At 40.5% G+C, this 18,506-nt stretch overlaps 1 protein-coding gene across 3 annotated transcripts in view; it reads right to left on the reverse strand.

The window, feature by feature from the left end:
• Positions 1 to 10,030: 10,030 nt before the first annotated feature.
• Positions 10,031 to 18,506, reverse strand: part of BOD1L1 (biorientation of chromosomes in cell division 1 like 1) — a 58,337-nt gene continuing 49,861 nt past the window's right edge. The window contains exons 23-27 of one of the 3 annotated variants that reach the window (XM_032272695.1): positions 18,193 to 18,242; positions 18,014 to 18,098; positions 17,451 to 17,604; positions 13,980 to 14,120; positions 10,031 to 11,424 (exon numbers count right to left, since the gene is read on the reverse strand). In XM_032272695.1, the coding sequence (XP_032128586.1) occupies positions 11,307 to 11,424; positions 13,980 to 14,120; positions 17,451 to 17,604; positions 18,014 to 18,098; positions 18,193 to 18,242 (548 nt within the window). In that variant the 3' untranslated portion in view covers positions 10,031 to 11,306. Of the gene's footprint in view, positions 11,491 to 13,979; positions 14,121 to 17,450; positions 17,605 to 18,013; positions 18,099 to 18,192; positions 18,243 to 18,506 lie in introns of all 3 variants that reach the window. The other 2 variants (XM_032272698.1, XM_032272702.1) reach the window with 2 other exon arrangements.

An 18,506-nucleotide genomic window follows, 5' to 3' on the forward strand; every position in this document is an offset into this window, starting at 1 on the left:
CAGATTTATTAGGAGAAGGACATTCACCCAAAGGAACTGGGAAGGAATCATCAGTTTTGTAGGAAGAACCAGGAGAGGCTGGAACTTGAGGAGACGGAGAGAAGAAAGTGTTGCCATAAGGAGAGAATGATCAGTTGTAAAATGTGCTGCAGTCAGGCAATGTGATAGAGACATGGCCCTTGGGTTTGGTAACATGGACGTTATTGGGAACCTTGATAGAAACCATCTTGCAGAGTGAAGGGAGCACATCAGACTGGAATGTGTTGAAGAGACTATAGTACAGGTAGAAGCAGAGTTAGTGAATATAGGTAACTCTTTAAAGAATTTGGCATGAAGAGGAGCAAAGCAAAGCAGTGAGATGGAAGATGGAGGGGGTCCTGCATCTAGAGATTTATTTTTAGATAGAAGATACTATAATATACTGTTACACATGCTAATGTAAGTAAAGAGTGACAATGGATGCTCTAGGACAGAAGAGAAAACTGCAGTAGCAAAGTCCTTGAGACACTGAGAGAGACTGGTCTCTTTAAATGACTTACTTTTAAAAACTTAATTAAAAGGCCAAGCATGGTGGCTCATGCCTGTAATCCCAGCACTTTGGGAGGCTAAGGCAGGCGGATCACGAGGTCAAGAGAACAAGACCATCCTGGCCAACATGATGAAACCCCGTCTCTACTAAAAAGACAAAAATTAGTTGGGCGTGGTGGCATGCACCTGTAGTCCCAGCTACTCGGGAGGCTGAGGCAGGAGAATCCCTTGAACACGGGAGATGGAGGGTGCAGTAAGCCGAGATCATGCCACTGCACTCTAGCCTGGTGACAGAGCGAGACTGTTTCAAAAAAAAAAAAAAAAAAAAAACAAACAAACAAAAAAAAGATAAAAACTTATTTTTAAAGGAATCTTTATATAAATAACATATGAATAATATAGATATATTTAAAAATATGTAAATAAATGAGGCACAATTAACCTGTTGCCATATGTAATTTAAAGTCATAAATAAAGCAAGCCGGAGGAGGTGGTTTGTGCCTGTAATCTCAGCTGCTCAGGAGACTGAGTGAGAGGATTGCTTGAGGCCAGGAATTCGAAACTACTCTGGGCAATATAGCAAGACCCCATCTCTAAAAAAGTAAAAAGAAATTAGCCAGACATGGTAGACTGTGTCTGTAGTCCCAGCTACTTGGGAGGCCAAGATGGAAGGATTTCATGAGCCCAGGAGTTGGAGGCTGCAGTGAGCCAAGATCAAGTAATGGCACTCCAGCCTGGGTGACAAGAGTGAGACCCTGTCTCAAAAATAGATAAATAAATAAGTGTTTACACACTCTAGCTAGCTACAGTGCTGGAGGCTCCAGACATGAGGCTGGCTATTTGTTATAAGGACACATTGACAAGAGCTACAGATTTTACAGAATGCTAGTGCCAACCTGGACCTTCCTTTGACATGATTAGTCAGATTAAAAGGGAATTGACACAACAGAAATGAATATATAAGTTCACTAAAAGACATATGCCAGAATGTTCATAGCCTCATTTTTTGATAATAGACCCAAACCTAGAAATTATGCAAATGCTCAACAGTAGAATGGATAAATCAAGTGTGGTATATTCACAGAATAGGACACCATATAGCAGTGAGACCAAGCAGTCTACAACTACATGCAACCATATGGCTGAAGTTCATAAACGCAACGATTTAGATGACTCACTGTCACGTCCCTAGGGCCATAATGGACCTGGCACATGGTAGGGTCTTAGCAAATATTTATTAAATGAACTATCTCATTTTATCCTTAACACAACCCCATATTAGCAAGGCAGGTATCAGAATTTCTGAGATGTAGAGAGGTCAAGTGATTTGCTCCCAGTCACCCCGGTCATGGTTGCTACATTAGGATTCCTGCTAAAATATCTAGCTCTGTAAAATGTGTATTAACTCACCATCATTCTAAGTAACATTGCTGTTCCCTCAGCTTTTTTGCACAAATAACATATTTCAGTTTCTTTTGTTGTTGTTAAATCACATTCTGGGACCTAACTTGGAGATGTTTATTTCCACTATGGGATATCTTGGACTGGGATTTGAAAGAGAAAGGGCCAGAGGGCTGTGCTTTCAGAGAAAAAGGCTTAAGGTAAGGGGAGAAAGCTCACTGGAGAGATTTATGTCAAGGAATTTGCAGTAAACTCTGTCATTCCACCTGAGTAAGTGTGGCTAGAAACAGGAAGGGAAAAACAGGATACTGTGGTAACGCACGGGGTTAATGGAATGTCAGATGAACAGATGGGTTGGAACTGTCCTGGGAACTGTCAAAGGAGGAAGTCTGAGGAGGCTTCAGAGGAATCCTTACACAAATGCAGGTGAAGTGGGGATGGGGACGTGTGTTTCCTGTAAAGTCAAAAAGAGTTGTGAGAGAAGCATCAAAAGGACAAGCAAAGGCACCTCTGTCCAAGTCATCTCTCTAAAGTCAATCCACATTTGGGTCAGAAGGAAGTAGGGGCTCAGTAGGTTCCCATCAATTTACTTTTTAAGAATTAGAAATGATCAGTTATATCCTTTGACACTCCGGCAATGTTTACTGGGAAATAATTTTCTGAAGAGCCAGAGAATACAAAAATGACAAGGATGAAATTAACAACAACGTTCAAAGAAGGAAAGGCAAGCTCTTCTTGAATACTTCTTTTCGGTTGAAAAAAAAGTTTAACTATTTTAAGACTCAGTGAAGACTGACAAGTTGGTGTCTTCAATAACAAGTAATTTTGGAAAGGATGACTTTATTAGTGTATTCACACTGCTTATAAAGATACTCCCAGAGGTTGGGTAATTTAAAGTAAAGAGATTTAATTGACTCACAGTTCTGCATGGTTGGGGAGGCCTCAGGAATCTTACAGCAGGCATGTCTTATGTGGCAGCAGGCATGAGAGAGTGCCTGTAGGAGGAACTGTCAAACACTTATAAAACCATCAGATCTTGTGAGAACTCTCTCACTCTTATGATAACAGCATAGGGGGAACCACCTCCATGGTCTAATCACTTCACACCAGGTCCTTCTTTTGACACATGGGGATTATAGGGATTACAATTTGAGATGAGATTTGGGTGGGTACACAGAGCAAAACCATACCAATGTCATCTTTTAAAAAGCATTGAACAAATTCTACTAGTGGTCAAGGGGAATGCATTAATTAAAAGCTAATTAAGAGGCCGGGCCTGGGGGCTCGTGCCGGTAATCCCAGCACTTTGGGAGGCTGAGGTGGGTGGATCACAAGGTCAGAAGTTCGAGACCAGCCTGGCCAACATGGAGAAACCCCGTCTCTACTAAAAACAAAAATTAGCCAGGCATGGTGGTAGGCGTCTGTAATCCCAGCTACTCGGGAGGCTGGGGCAGGAGATTCACTTGAACCTGGGAGGTGGAGGTTGCAGTGAGCTGAGATAGCGCCATTGTCCTCCAGCCTGGGCAACAACAGGAAAACTCCGTCTCGAAAAATAAAAAACATAAAACAAAAAACACCCTGTTGAGAAGCTGATCCTTCAGATGTAAACTGAGCAAATGAGTACACAAATGATTCCTGAAAGATTTGAAAAATGTATTTGGAGTTTCCACTTTAGATACCATGGCAACATTAAGTACTTACAATGACCTTACCACAGAGAAACACCCAGATGCTGGATTGATTAAGTACTTGCATTGCATATGTAATGCTGGGTTTACTAAAGAATAAGGGATAGCCACTAGCCACAGGTTGTTCTTGTTATATTGAAATTGTAATATGTATTGAAAGGTGGGCTAGATGAGAAGAGTCAGAAGTGTGGCTGTGCTGATTGTTAAGCTATGGTCTCCTAACTCCAAACTCACCCTTCTATATTCTGCATTGTGGTGCCAGGATTGGGATTCTGCAAGCCAGACTTCTCCCTAGTCAGCAGGACCCTGTGAAGTTGAGTCAATAGAGGATGCTAAAGGAAGTCCAGAAGGCTGAGGTTGAAAAGGGGTCTTATTTCTTGTTTGGTCACTCTTTGGTTAGCATCACCCAAGCAACAGTTCTTCATCCTGGTAATGGCAGCTGTACTTGGTTCGTTTCCAATTTTCCACCCACACTCTTAGTACAAGCCAAGTTGTCCTCTCTCAAAGGTACCAGTACTGTCTGGGTAGCACCCCTCCTCAGAGTTCTAAATCCCAGCCCTGCAGGGCTTCTCCTCGAAACTTCTAATAACCTCAGTTTTTTCTTTCTGTTATTCAAGTCCTGGTTGTTTTCTGAAATTATTCTGTATTATATCAGTGTTACCTTCCCCCTCTTAGTTCTCTAATAGCCGTTTAAGCTAATTCCCATTAAATTATTGTCTTAGTCCATTTTGTGCTACTGTAACAGAACACCACAGACTGGGTGATGAGTTACTGCTTATACTTCTGGAGGTTGGGAAGTTCAAGATCAAAGGGTTGGCACCTTACAAGGGCCTCTTTGCTCATGATGGAGTCATCTCATGATGGAAAGTGGGAGGCAGACAGGAAAGAGAGCACGAGCTAGCAAGAGGGGCTGAGCTCACTTTTATAACAAACCCACTCTCACATTAATGAACCTACTCTCATGTTATGACAATCCATTGTCCTCATGTGTTAATCTAGGTATTTTGTGTCCTGATGAGAAAGGGCCTGGGAATAAGTTGGCTAGCCTGGAACCTGTGTGCTTCACTTGTGCCTAGCAACTACTTATATCCTTGAAATTATCTGTAAAGCTTGATGCTGGGTAAGATCTCTGATCTATGAGCCTGATGTAACAGTTGAGTATTCTATTGCATAGACCTCTGCTCAGAATGCTACAGGTGCTTCAGCAAAACGCAGGAGTACAGAAGCAAGAGGAAGACATAGGGTACAAGTATTAGGAGATCCAACAGAGAGGTGATGGATAACCCTAGGACCATTACTGGAGCCTCCAGGATGAGGTGGCAGCCAGTCCAGACTGCATCAGAAGGACTCAAGAAACAGGTGGAGAAACGGGTCGTCTTCAGCAAGATGCCTTCCGGCCTTGGACCATCTTTTAACATCTAGGGGTATCTGAGAGAGTTTGACCTAGATTCTTTTATATACTTGGCTTGCTACAAAAGCTCTTCCTTTCCTCCCCATCCATCAAATGTGTGGCAAAACAATACAAATTTTAGAATAGCTATTTGATCTTGAGTCTTTAGGACTCAAAAAAAGCAGGCCACAAGACTAAATTTATATTAATTACATTAAAATTAAAAAACTGTTCATCTTGAAGTACCATAAAGTGAAAACACAAACCGTGTGTGTGTGTGTGTGTGTGTGTGTGTGTGTGTGTGTGTTTGGGGAGGGATATGTTAGCAACACATATACATGAAGGATTAATATCCTGAATATATAAAGATATATAAAGAACTCCTAAAAGTTGATAAGAAAAACACAAATAAACAAATGGAAAAATAGACAAAAACCATGTACTGGCATTTCACAGGAAATAAGGATGGAAAATAAGCACATGAAATCATGATCAACCTTCTTGTAACCAATGCAAATAAAGGCCACAATGAGATATATTATCCCTATTAGATAGGCGAAAATCAAGAAGTCCTGTACTACTCAACGTCAGAAAGAGAAGTAATTTTTAAACACTACTGGTCTGAGTACAGTATGGTACAAACATCTGCGAAAACTTGTGGCATCATTTTCCAAAACTGAAAATATGCTTATCCTAGGAATTAGCAGTTGTACCGTGGAGCAGAAAGCTGTGTATATCTTAGTGCAAGGAATGGATACGGGTGTGAAGATGGATCAATTCCCTAGCTTCAAAGTAGCTGAGTGGTCTGCTGTTTCTGGTTAACAGGCTGATGGTCTCTTTAGGCAGCAGCCAGCCTGGTCCTTCCACTTATATCCTATGCCTACAAATACCATTTCTATATGTACAACAAAATGAGTAAGTTTAGGAAACTCAACCATAGAGAAACTTCACAAAAATGTTTAAAACAAAGCAAATTAATCTGTGAACAACCCAAGGACCAGTAAGGGGTGAATGAAATACATATATACACATATTTATATATATATATATATATATATATATTCCTTCAATGGAATACTATACAGCAGTTAAAATGAATCCAACTGGAGCTATGTTAACATAGATGAATCTTAAAACATAATGTAGAAGAAAAAAGCAAGTCTCAAATGATCCATAAAATGGTTCTATTTAGAAAGCAAAACAATTTAAAACTGAAAATATTGTTAGAGCTGTAGACAAATGTAGTAAAACTGATAAACAGCTATAAAATAATAAACCTTTTGTATAAATTTAGTAGAGACGGGGTTTCACCATCTTGGACAGGCTGGTCTTGAACTTCTGACCTTGTAATCCACCTGCCTCAGCCTCCCAAAGTGCAGGGATTATAGGCATGAGCCACCATGCCCAGCTGAAAAATTAAGGTTTTGTAACTTTTTTTTTTTTTTTTAGTTGGGGTCTCCCAGGCTGGAGTGCAGTGGAGCAATTCTCAGCTCATTGCAACGCCTCCCTCCTGGGTTCAAGCAATCCTTGTATCTCAGCTTCCCAGGTAGTGGGATTACAGGCATGCCCAACCACGCCTGGCTAAATTTTGTATTTTCAGTAGAGGCAGGGTTTTGGCATGTTGGCCAGGCTAGTATCAAGTGGTCCGCCTGCCTTGGCCTCCCAAAGTGCTGGGATTACAGGTGTGAGCCACCATGCCCAGCTGCTTTTTTTTTTTTTTTTTTTTGAACTTATTCTAAGAGAATGTCAAGGGAAATCTGTTGCCATTTAGATCTGCTGTGGGCACTAGCTAGGTGAATGAAGTGGAGGAAATCCTCAGACAAGACCTTGGTTCCAGTCCTAGTTATGCTTCATATGTGTGTTCTTAAGCAAGCTATGTAATGGCCCTGTGCTTACATTCTCCCAAGTATGAATTGGGTGTATGACACTCTTTCACAGGGCTGTTCTGAAATTCTTAAGGGTTTTCAAAGTTTTGTGCAACATCAGTTTCCATGGATGTTAGATTAAGTTTCTGTGTGTTTGGTTTGGGGAAAGAAAGCAGGTATTCTAAGGTTTAATAACCTGGGTTCAACAAAGTTAACCTGATTCCTCTCACAATTTCTTAGCATTTACATGTGCTGATGTGCACAGTGAATTTCCAGGAAGGGTTGCTGTGTGAGGAAACATCTCTTGGAACTAGTGTGTTGTGTAATACCAAGATATATTGATAGTATTATCTGTATCTTCCTCCAGGGTTTCTGAAAGGTTGACTTAGTGGCAAAAATGGCATCCATTACTGTCTCCAGTAGTCCCTGCTCTTCAGCTTCCAAAATACTCTCTTTAGGTTCCAGTCTTGCTTGAAACACCATTTTAGATTTATAAAAATAAACTCCTCCCTTCATCCACCAGGTGTTAGTCCTTTTTCCTGCTTCTCTCAGGAAGGTAATTTCTCCCGCTTGCTATGTTCTATGACAACCATGCCAGTGCAGCCTAGCTGTTTGCTTCATGTGGTTGTTCCCGTGAGACTTGAGCCAACATTTCAGTCCCTAGTGTTGGGCAAAGTAGTATAGCTCAACAAATGTGTCCTTTCCCAGCAGTTTCAGAGGTAAAAGTGCTGGTTATTTTCTTCCCCTAAGAACAGTATGTCAGTGTATTCCAAAAGCATCTTGTTGTTGATTTAATCATACAGATGGCTACACAGTGATTTTAATAAATGTAAGGTGCTCTTGTACACAGGATGAACAATCTATCCAAAAATCAAAAAACAAAAAATACAACAGCAACCTTTTCCAGCATTTCTTCTAGTTAGAACCATCTCCCTCTGACCTCAAATCAGTTAGGTTTTATCAGTGGCAGAGATGTTTGGGGAAAGGTTCTAATATACTGTGGTCCTAAGAGCAGTGAGCCTGCTGTTGAGGTGGAAAGATCAATGCCTCCCTCCCATGGGTTTTCATATAAAGAACCCTGGCCTGGGGGGTTTAGAAGATAAGAGTTCAGTCTGTGTTGCCACCAACTTGCCTTGAAATCTCATTTGGAAGAAGAGTGTTACCAGATGACCATTCCTAATTGGCATGGTGATGGTAACCCTTAGTTAGTAGATTCTAGTATGTAAAGTCTAGGTGGTAGGGGTCAAGTGGTACCACCCTGAGGAAAGAGACCTGAAGAAGGCAGGGAAGGACTGTGGTTGTAGATGACCAACTTCAACTGAACAGGAGCTAGCCATCGTCGGGAGCCACATCGCCCTGTCACAGGACACTCTGCTACCTTCACTAAGTCTTGTGTGATACTCCTAGCCTTGTCTCAGCTCCGGGGTGGGAAGAGCAGGTGGGCTCTTGTTCAGGTTGCTCACAGAGAAGCAGTGAGGCAGTGGCAGTGGTAACCACGCCGACGCCTGGGAAATGTCAAACTTGGAGATGGTCTCCAAGTGCTTCTCAGTGGGTTAACGGAAGCTACTGGATTTTAGACTGGATTTTTTTTTTTTGGAGTCAGGGATTGTCCTGTGAATTGCAGGATGTTTTGCATTCCCGACCTCCTCCCTTCTGCTGAATACTAGTAGTAGCAAATCACTGTGATGACTAAGAATTGCTTCCTCCTATTTCCAAAGTCCCATAAGCAGTGGTATTAGAACCACTGGAAGGCATGTGGTCTAGCTGACTTCCCCATCTTAAAATTCTTCATGTAATTCCACTATTTAGTTCCAGTGTCATCGAGAGGCAGCATTTCTTCACCCTCCAACGACTCGGTCCCTACAGGGTCATGCCCACAGCAGCCATTATTAAACTGAGTAACATCAGTGTCACAGTAATGCATTTTCAGAATGCATTGCTGGTGAATCAATCTAAAATTGACCAGTGCAAAGACTGTGACCAAAGGAATCAGGAACCTTGAAAACTAGTTCAGATTCTACCCTTTTACTTTTTACATTTTAAAATTTTAGATTTGGTTTTCTGATCCTGCGTAAATTCACTTAGAATAATGGCCTGCAACTCCATCATTGTTGTTGCAAAGGACATGATTTCGTTCCTTTTTTTTTTTTTTTTTTTTTTTTTTTTTTTTTTGAGACAGAGTCTCACTCTGTGACCAGGTGCTAGGCTGGAGTGCAGTGGCACGACCTCGGCTCACTGCAACCTCCACCTTCCAGGTTCAAGCAATTCTCCTGCCTCAGCCTCCCGAGTAGCTGGGACTACAGGCGCACGCCACCACGCCCAGCTAATTTTTTTGTATTTTTAGTAGAGACAGGGTTTCACCATGTTGGCCAGGATGGTCTCGACCTCTTGACCTCGTGATCTGCCTGCCTGGGCCCCCCAAAGTGCTAGGATTACAGGCGTGAGCCACCGCGCCCGGCCGATTTCGTTCCTTTTTATAGCTACATAGAATTCCATGGTGTACATGTTCCACATTTCCTTTATCCAATCCACTGTTGACAGGCACCTAGGTGGCTTCCTTGTCTTTGCTATTGTGGGTAGTGCTGTAATAAGTAAGTGCAGGTATCTTTTCGGTAGAACAATTTACTTTCCTTTGGGCATATACCTGTTAATGGGATTGCTGGGTTAAATGGTAATTTTAATTTTTTGAGAAATCTCCAAACTGCTTTCCACAAGAGCTGAACTAATTTACAGTCCTACCAACAGTGTATAAGTGTTCCCTTTTCTTGCTAACATCTGTTATTTTTTGACTTTTTAATAAAAGCCATTCTAACTGGTATGAGATGGTACATCACTGTGGCTTTGATTTACATTTCTTAAGACAAATCACTTTAGATTTTTGAGCTTTGGTTAAAACTCATCTGTATAAAAAAAAAAAAAAAATAAAAAAAAAAAAACTCATCTGTATAGACAAAAATGAGAAACTCTCGTGTTCCTCGTCTCCAAGGGACTTTCTGTTCTACCAAGTTCTACCAAGTTCAGTTCTACCGAGAAAGGCCATCACAGACTCATATTTGAATGTGAACATGGAACAATACATCTAGGATCAATTAGAGAGAAGAAATGGTTTTCATGCAGACAAATTTTAAAACACACACAAAAAATTCTTACCACTCAAATTTTGGTAAACATTTTATAATTTATATATAAAATCTCAGTAAGAAACCATGTAAAATGACAGAAATATCCACCTTACATTAAGACTCAAAATAAAAAAAAAAAAAACCACACTGAATGTAAATTTTAATTATAAAACAAGAATATGAACAAAACATTTTAAAATAATCTCAATTATTTGGCAACTCATCACATCATTGCAAGAGACAAATTTGATCGTAAGAAGTTTAATCTTATGAAAAACTGAAGTTGGACAGTTTGCTCGTATGAGAGTTAAAACATGTTTAATAAAACATGTGGCAATAAAGCCAGTTTCTATACTGAAATAACTGTGTATAAAACAACATAAAATCCTGAAACTGAGTAGACAGGAGTGACCTAATCTTCAATGCATTTCTCTTTACTGAAAAAGACATATGGAAAGAGTATTGGTAGAAGCTTCAGAATAGCACAGAGAAGAGGAATGAACACCAACAGAGGGGTATCTGCTGCAGGTGACTGGACGCAACTTTACCTGAACCAGAACCTATTTTATGTCAGTGGGACTGGTAGTAAAGTCACAGATGCAAGTATAATCTAAAAACAAGTTACATTCTTAAAAAACAGAGTCACAACTGTGAACAGAAAAGCAATGGAGAACCTTTCTTTAGCTAAACTACTTTACTTGGATACATGCGAATTTCTGCCAGATCATATTAAGATAGTTACAGGGCAGGCAGAGACCTAAAAAATTTTCTACTAATGACTGCATAGCATTTTTAAAACCCTTTTTTATTTAAAAAAAAAAAAAAAAAAGAATAAAGTAAAATAAACAGATATATAGTAAAGTTCACAGATAAGTTTTCTCTGTAAAATAAATAAAATGTTCATTGATTAGCATCATACATAGAGTAAAATACAACCTATTTTTACATGTTTATATACTATACACAGATTACCAGTAGGCAGCCTGGTGTCTGTTGGGCTGGAAGGGTTTGCATTAATGATGTGTCACATTGGGAAATCCCAATTTCAAATGTTAAAATATACAACTACTTTGTTTTGAGTTCAGATACAAAGTAAACTTATTGTCCTTTATCTGAAATAAATGTACATAATATCTTCTATGAACAATAGTTTATAAAGCTGTTTAAAACATAACAAGAAAAAGCTTGCACCTAGGGACTTACAGCACATGCGTATCTTTTTCCTGGTTAAAGAGAAGCCTACAGCCACCGAGGCATGTCTCTTTCTTCTCCACTATGTTCTTCCATAAGCCTAGGGCAGCAGTGGTCGGGATTATCGCTTCGCTTTTTTCACGGGGGCTTCCTCTACCCTTTGCTGGCCTCTTGTTCGGGCCCCAGGAGGGCTGACTTCTCTCTTGCGCTTGACAGACGGGGAGAGCTGTGTCTTTGATCTGCATTAAGCAAAGTCAAGGCAATGGTGAGGGTTAAAAGCAGCTGCTTCAGTAACTTGGGAGTTCCTTAAAAAAACAGAAGAGTTTTGAACTTGACAGCCAATAACAGTTATACATGAAAAGGAGCTATTCTGCGAAGAGCTTGAGCTAACTCGTGATTTGCTGTCAGCCTCACACACAAACACAGGACACTGGAAGAGAAGTTTGAAGCCTGCACTCTGGTTCCAGCTCTACCACACTCTAGGTGCTGATGGTGCTCAAGTCCACTTCCTTCTCTGGGCCCTAGTTCTTTTATCTATAAAACAAAGACATCAACAGCTGGTCCCACCAATATATAAACTGTCCCAAGTTCAATCAACCAGCAAGAACACAGCAGGATTGCAACCTGGGTCTCACCAAATGCAAGATCATGTTTTACAGCACAATATTACAGAAAATGGCTGTGATGAAAAGGCACCGGAATTTCAGAAGAACATTCTAGCCAATCTTCCTGTCACCAGCATCTCCCTGTTGATCTAGCCTGTAATTAAAATTATTTGTTGGAAACCCCAATTAATCACATTACTATCCTGGAGATGTATGAAGTTTCTCTTGGGTCTCTGACACTTTCAGGAGAAAATCATCCACAGAATAGAACACAGAGCCTTTATAATTCTGCCTTCTACTTGTACACCATCTGGGACTGTAATCCTGCACCTTCTGCATCACAGAGCAAGATGTCCCATCTTTGGAAACCCCCACAGAGAAATGCAACTTTACTGATATGAAGACTTGAGGTCTTTACCACAGCATTTATTGGCTGTGTTTTTTCAGACTGCAAGTTACAATCGGTATTTTAAAACCACATATTAAAAATACCACTCATATCACATCTATTAAATTCGACTCATGAAAGTTTTGTTTCAGTTACAGTAGCAAGAATGTGAGCACCAGCTATACTGCAAGACATTCTTATAGTGGGTTGTTGCCAAAAATTCTGAAAGTCTTACACACATAGATCTCTCCCACTAGACTCGATGATTCTTTAGGGCAGCTGCTGAGATTTATTCATTTTTCTAATTCCAGTGCCTAGTGTAATGCCCAACACATGGCAAGCAGGAAGTAAATGTCCTGTCAATGAATAAAAGACTTGGGGAACCAAAATTGCAGGAGATGGAGAAATGGGGCTCTACTTGATATGAAGACATGTTTTTCATTCCTTCTTTGACAGCAAAAGTAACCTCAAACTGAGTCAAAAATTGTTGCAGATGATGTGGTTTTGGCATGTGTTGACAATGACTGAAAATGTGTTTGTTGATAATCCATTTCAAACTGTTTTGATGGAAAGCCACCAGCCACTCAATGAACACCTTTTCAGTGAAGGTGCCATGTGCGGCATTGTGCTGGGTGCCAAGTGGTAGCCGACAGAAGCTCTAAGTCAGGCTGCTTCTCCCTAGCCATGTGAGCTTCGTAGCTTTTCCAGGCCCTTCCAGTCCACCCAGAATGTGGTCTGTGACCAGGGGCACTGGTCACTGAGGAGCTTGTTGGAAATGCCAACTCTCAGGCCCCATGCTAGACTTACACACCCAGGATCTGCGTTTTACCAAGAGCCTGAAGTGATTCAACCACATGTTCAACTTTGAGTAGTATGCATGCAAACCTTCCTGAGATTCTTTCCTTCACATATAAAATAAGGGTAACTATTACAGTTCACTGAATGAGCGTTAAATGAGAGCACGTGTATGAAAGTGCCTAGCATTATAGTTTGCTTTCAACATAGGGAAAACATGCACATACATACTAACAGCACATATATACAAGTATGCTGTGAAGATGAAAATGTGGTAAGAGAGGTCAAAATAGTCTTTGTGTGCAGTGAAAAGTTTTTTATTTTTGAATATGATAATGCTTCTTAGAAATCATGACAAGTTCCTATCTTAGGAAAGAAACAGAGGGGTAAATAAAATACATATACCGAACCAATGCTATGTGGCATCTCAAGTGCCCAGTACTGACCAGAAGTGCAGCAAGAAGAAGAGGTGAAAGTGGGCTGAAGCAGGATGGAAAGGATTTGACTTAACGGGCCGTGATGGTGGTGAGGACACTCCTCACTAGCTCAAGCAAAGGCAAGGAAGGCAGGCTCATGGCCACCTCTGGGAAGCAGTAAGACTAGTAAGACTGCAGTGAAAGGTGTAAGCTAGCAGGGGCTGTGCCTGAAAGAGGGAGCTTTATTACCTCATCACCTCTCCAATGCTCTAGCTAAAACAGGAATGATTCCGGGCTGTTACATGCTTTACCACACTACCTTGCCTTTGGTCTTGGTGGATGAGAGAAGGCAGATAAGGCTCACAGGTATCAAGCACAAGCCTGTGTGGCAGTCCACTGTGGCAGGGCCAGACTGGTGAGGCCACAGAGAAACCTTCTGCAGCCCTTCCTATTCTTCTTGGAAACCAATGATCCCCAAAGACAGTTATTTGGTGAGACAAAATCTTAAAGGAAATTAGGAAGAAAGCATTACTGTACCAAAAATAGTCTTAGGGGATTAAAAATGACTTGAAGTGTGAGCAGGGACTTACCTTCCTAATGGGGGAGATTTACTAACTTTTTCGCTGGTAGGTAACTTCTCTTTTGCTAATTTTTGGCGATTTCTAGGAGAAACTGTGTCTGGGCTGCCAAGTTTGGATGCTGCACGTGCAGGTGGCTTGCTATGTTGCTTTCTGAAACAGATTATAGAAACACTGGGCAATGGTAGCACTGAATACTCCAGTCCCTGGAACTATTTAGGAAATATGAGGCTCCTTGTGGGCAAGTCAGAACAATAGAAACTAAAATCAGAAAAATGGTTGGCTTTCCTGACCACTGCTAAGAAGTCGATCTTAATGTCACCTACAACTATCTTGGCTTGTGTGATACTATCTTTGCTCATACTGTGCATGGTATTTTATTGTGATTTAGAAAAAAAAAAAAATCTGTGAAAAATAGAAAATATATTGGCTGACAAAATAAAGATCACAAAAGAACACATCAGGGTAGAATAAAGGGCCAAGATTAATGAAAGTACAATTTACAAGGCTAAGTGTTAAGGCCCAAGTAGTCAACTGCACAAGAACCTGATAAGGATTTCTGATTTAACAGTAAAACCTCTAAAAAAGGAACTTGTTTAGCCAGTGTATTGTTCAATTTCAGGCAGCTCAGTAATGAGGATGCACTTTGAAGAACAACCAGAAAATACGGTAAAACAATCCTCTTCTAGATTCATTAGACCACACTTGGTATAAAGTTTGTTTCTGTCTATCTATCTTGAGAAAGAGTATCTATCTATCTATCTTATCTATCTATCTTAAGAACCTTGCTCTATCTATCTATCTATCTATCTATCTATCTATCTATCTATCTATCTATCTATCTATCTTGAGAAAGAACCTTGCTCTCTTGCCCAGGCTGGAGTACAATGGTGCAATCTCTGCTCACTGGAACTTCCGCCTCCCAGGTTCAAGCAATTCTCCTGCCTCAGCTACCCAAGTAGCTGGAATTACAGGAGTCTGCAACAACGCTTAATTTTGTATTTTTAGTAGAGACGAGGTTTCACCATGTTAGCCAGGCTGCTTTCGAACACCTGGCCTCAAGTGATCCACCAGCCTTGGCCTCCCAAAGTGCTGGAATTATAGGTGTTAGCCACTGCACGTGGCCTTTTTAATTTATTATTATTATTATTATTATTATTTTTAGAGACAGGGTCTTGCTACGTTGCTTAGCTGGTCTTGAAGTCCTGGCCTAATGCAATCCTCCTTCTTCAGCCTCCTGAGTAGCTGGTATTACAGGCAAGAGCCACTGTGCCCAGCTGCACATATGCTTCTAAAAGAGGATAAAGGTAACTGAGGAGAACAAATAGGGATGATGAGGGGGATCAAAAAGCAAGAAGACCTGGAAGCTGCCCTCAAATACATAAGAGAAAATTATACAGAAGTTTCGGAAAGTAAAACTAGAATCAAGAGTAGAAGCTACAGGGAGGCCAGCTTCTACTGAACACAAGTCAGAGAATGCTAAGGAGGATGTAGCTTCCCCTGCCACTGAGATCCATGCAAAAGCAGGAAGACCCTTGCAGAGGAGCTGCAGGTGTAGCGACTCAGGCACTGGCTGGCTAGTGGTACTAGATGGCCACCGAGAGCCCACCCAACCCAGACAATCTGTGAAATTACGAAGACACCAGAGCCCTGGGACTGATAAACCAATGCCAAATAATCTAAACTAGAGAGAAAAGAATTCATTTGAAAACCAAAAATTTATATTATAGACTGCATGAAGGAAGAGTTTTGATAATTCCAGTGATTACAAAACCATATAAATCAAATAAGATTTATTTTTAAAGAATTTTTAAAAGGCAAGCCTGAGAGCAATTTCTAGACACTCACTTGAAGATGGCTAGAAGGCCTATGGAACTTGCTCTGAGGTGAGCCCTACTTTCCACAACTGTTTAGAGGGAAGCAGTAATTCTGGTGGGACGGATGCTATACCCAGATGCAGGGGTGTTGGGCTCCAGCACCCTCACCCTCTCCTAGCAGCACCAGTTTTGATTCTGTGACTTCTTTTCTATTTATCTGAGCTGCTCCACCTAAAAAACAAATATGAGATCACCTTATTTTTAGCCATGTGAGCTTCTAGAGTCCTTTGGCTCTAAAATCTGATTCTTTGAGAAATTAAACCACGGCACAAATGGCTAATAATGTGTTAAGTTTGAAGAAATTAGAAACAGGTTGATTTTAAGTCTTTATTTAAAGACAAGATACTATTATCTTACGATGTTAGTGATATTTTTGAAATAAATCTTCCTGAACTTTTTGATTAATCTTGGATAATGAAATTAAACAAGACAATACCAAGATTAACAGCTTGTAAATCACATCACTTAAAAGTTAAAAAAATACATTTTTTCAAAGACAGAGTCTCACTGTCACCTAGGCTAGAGTGCAGTGGTGTGATTACAGCTCACTGCAGCCTCAATTTCCTGGGCTCAAATGATCTTCCCATCTCAGCCTCCCAAGCAGCAGGGACTACAGGCCACCATGCCTAGCTAATTTTCAAAATTTTTTTGTGGACATAGGATCTCCCTATGTTGCCCAGGCTGCTCTCAAACTTCTGGGCTCAAGTAATCCTCCCACTTTAGTCTCCCAAAGTGTTGGGCTGACAAGCATGAGCTACTGTGCTCAGCTTGGAAAATATTCATGTTTGGTAAAGTTTTTAACTGGTATGATGAAACTACACAGTTATGTACCATTTCTCAAAATGCGCCACGGGGAAAGGAACACTGGAATATGTTAACAGGTATGATAATACAGACCAACATCAGAAAAGGAGTATCAGCAAATAATGCTTGTTTGAACAGAGTTCAACAGGCTTCTTTCCTTTAGAGTGGGGCAAACCCTTAATATTTTAATGAACATGTAACGTAGGAAGGACAGAGAATTCACTGACATTCCCAAACTCATCTACCATTGCACTCTTCTTCTTGGAGTCTTCTGGCTACAATAGGGCTTGAGAGAACACATTTTGGGAAATATATGCAAGTACGGACCTCCTCAAAAATGGTCAAATGTGGGCACGTTCCTATGATCAAACTACTGCATAGCACTGGTGAGGTGCATGTAAGGACGGTGGTGCATGAGCCTGGTTCCTCCTGCTCTCTGGAGTTGAATTAAGCATGTTGAGAGCAGGGACCATGCCTTATGTATGTCTACATTTATGAATGGTGCTCAACACAATACCTGAAGGATGGTAGATGCTCAAAAAATATGTGTAAAGAATTGAATGAGTTCCACCAAATAGGCATTTAAAACCTGGCAAAGACTCTGAAGTAATCCCCAAAGTGGTTTAGAACAGAAAATGTGTTCTCCAAGAAAAACTATGTGCCCTCTGCTAACAATGAAAATGAAAGAACTTCCACTGCAGCATGAATGATTCAGTTCAAAGAGAATGCCATGAAACCCAAAGCTGTTTTCAGATGGAGAAGCTGGTGACAGCCTCTGGCAGCTCTGTGCTGCCCCCATTACCTCTGAGTCTCTGATCTGGTGGTGGATCTTGTGGTGGCTCCTGAAGGCTCGTCCTCTTCCTCTTCTTCCTCTTCCTCATCAGACTCCTGCTCTTTCTTGTCCTCCGTTGGTTCAGAAACTGATTTCTGGCGTTTTCTTTCTGGCTCTGAGGATTCTGTTCAAACAGAAGGGTAACACCTGGATTATATAATTCCCAAAGATACTTCCAAGGGAGAGAGTCATGGAGTTTAGAACTTAGGACATTAGGGACTTGGAGGCAGAGAAGTGGTTTTCCACTTCCTTTTTGTTTCAGCACTTGCAATTCACAACTGTTTAACTTAATCTCAAACACATTTGGGATAGTTTACATATGCAGTTCACAGCCAGCGTTCATAAAAAATTCATGTACTCAGAAAAGCGTCTGGGATGTACCATTTCTGACACAGGATTAGACCTATTTCACACATATTTATGTAATATTAGTATTAGCTGTATCCCATTGGATTTTTTCCTCAAAGAAAAACTCTTAAAAAGGTGATTTTGAAACAATAAGACTTTTTATTAAGAATTTGCTAGAAACATACCAGCATCATCTGATGCAGCGAGAGAACGTTTGGGTTTTCTTCCTCTCCGACGCACACTGGCTACTATTTTTTCTTCACCTTCATCCTAGAAGCAATAAAATTAAAGTTGAAAGAGTGGTCAACTGAGTATTTAAATTGATTTCTAAACAACATATCTTGATAAGAAATTTAACACTTACATTGCTTATACTTCTTTCCTGTAGGTTAGCTGTTTCTTTGTTGGATTCATCTTTAAGAAAAGGGAAATCTCTGCATTAATATTTTATTACTGTAAATTTAAATTTCAACAGTCAGCCTGGCTTGTCTGTCAATGTATCAGTATGAATCAATACATTGTTATACACTTCATCATTATTTTGTAACAGACAAGCAAAGACAGAATCAGAATACCTAGTAGAGATCACATCAGAATGTAAGTCAGGAAACCTGTTTTCGTTTCAGATTTTATTTAAATTTGCTGACCTTCAGTTTCTTCATCTGCAAGATCACAAGT

Source organism: Sapajus apella, unplaced genomic scaffold (genome assembly GCF_009761245.1).
Source record: "Sapajus apella isolate SASKATOON/1434 unplaced genomic scaffold, GSC_monkey_1.0 scaffold5, whole genome shotgun sequence".
NCBI classification, from domain to species: Eukaryota; Metazoa; Chordata; class Mammalia; order Primates; family Cebidae; genus Sapajus; species Sapajus apella.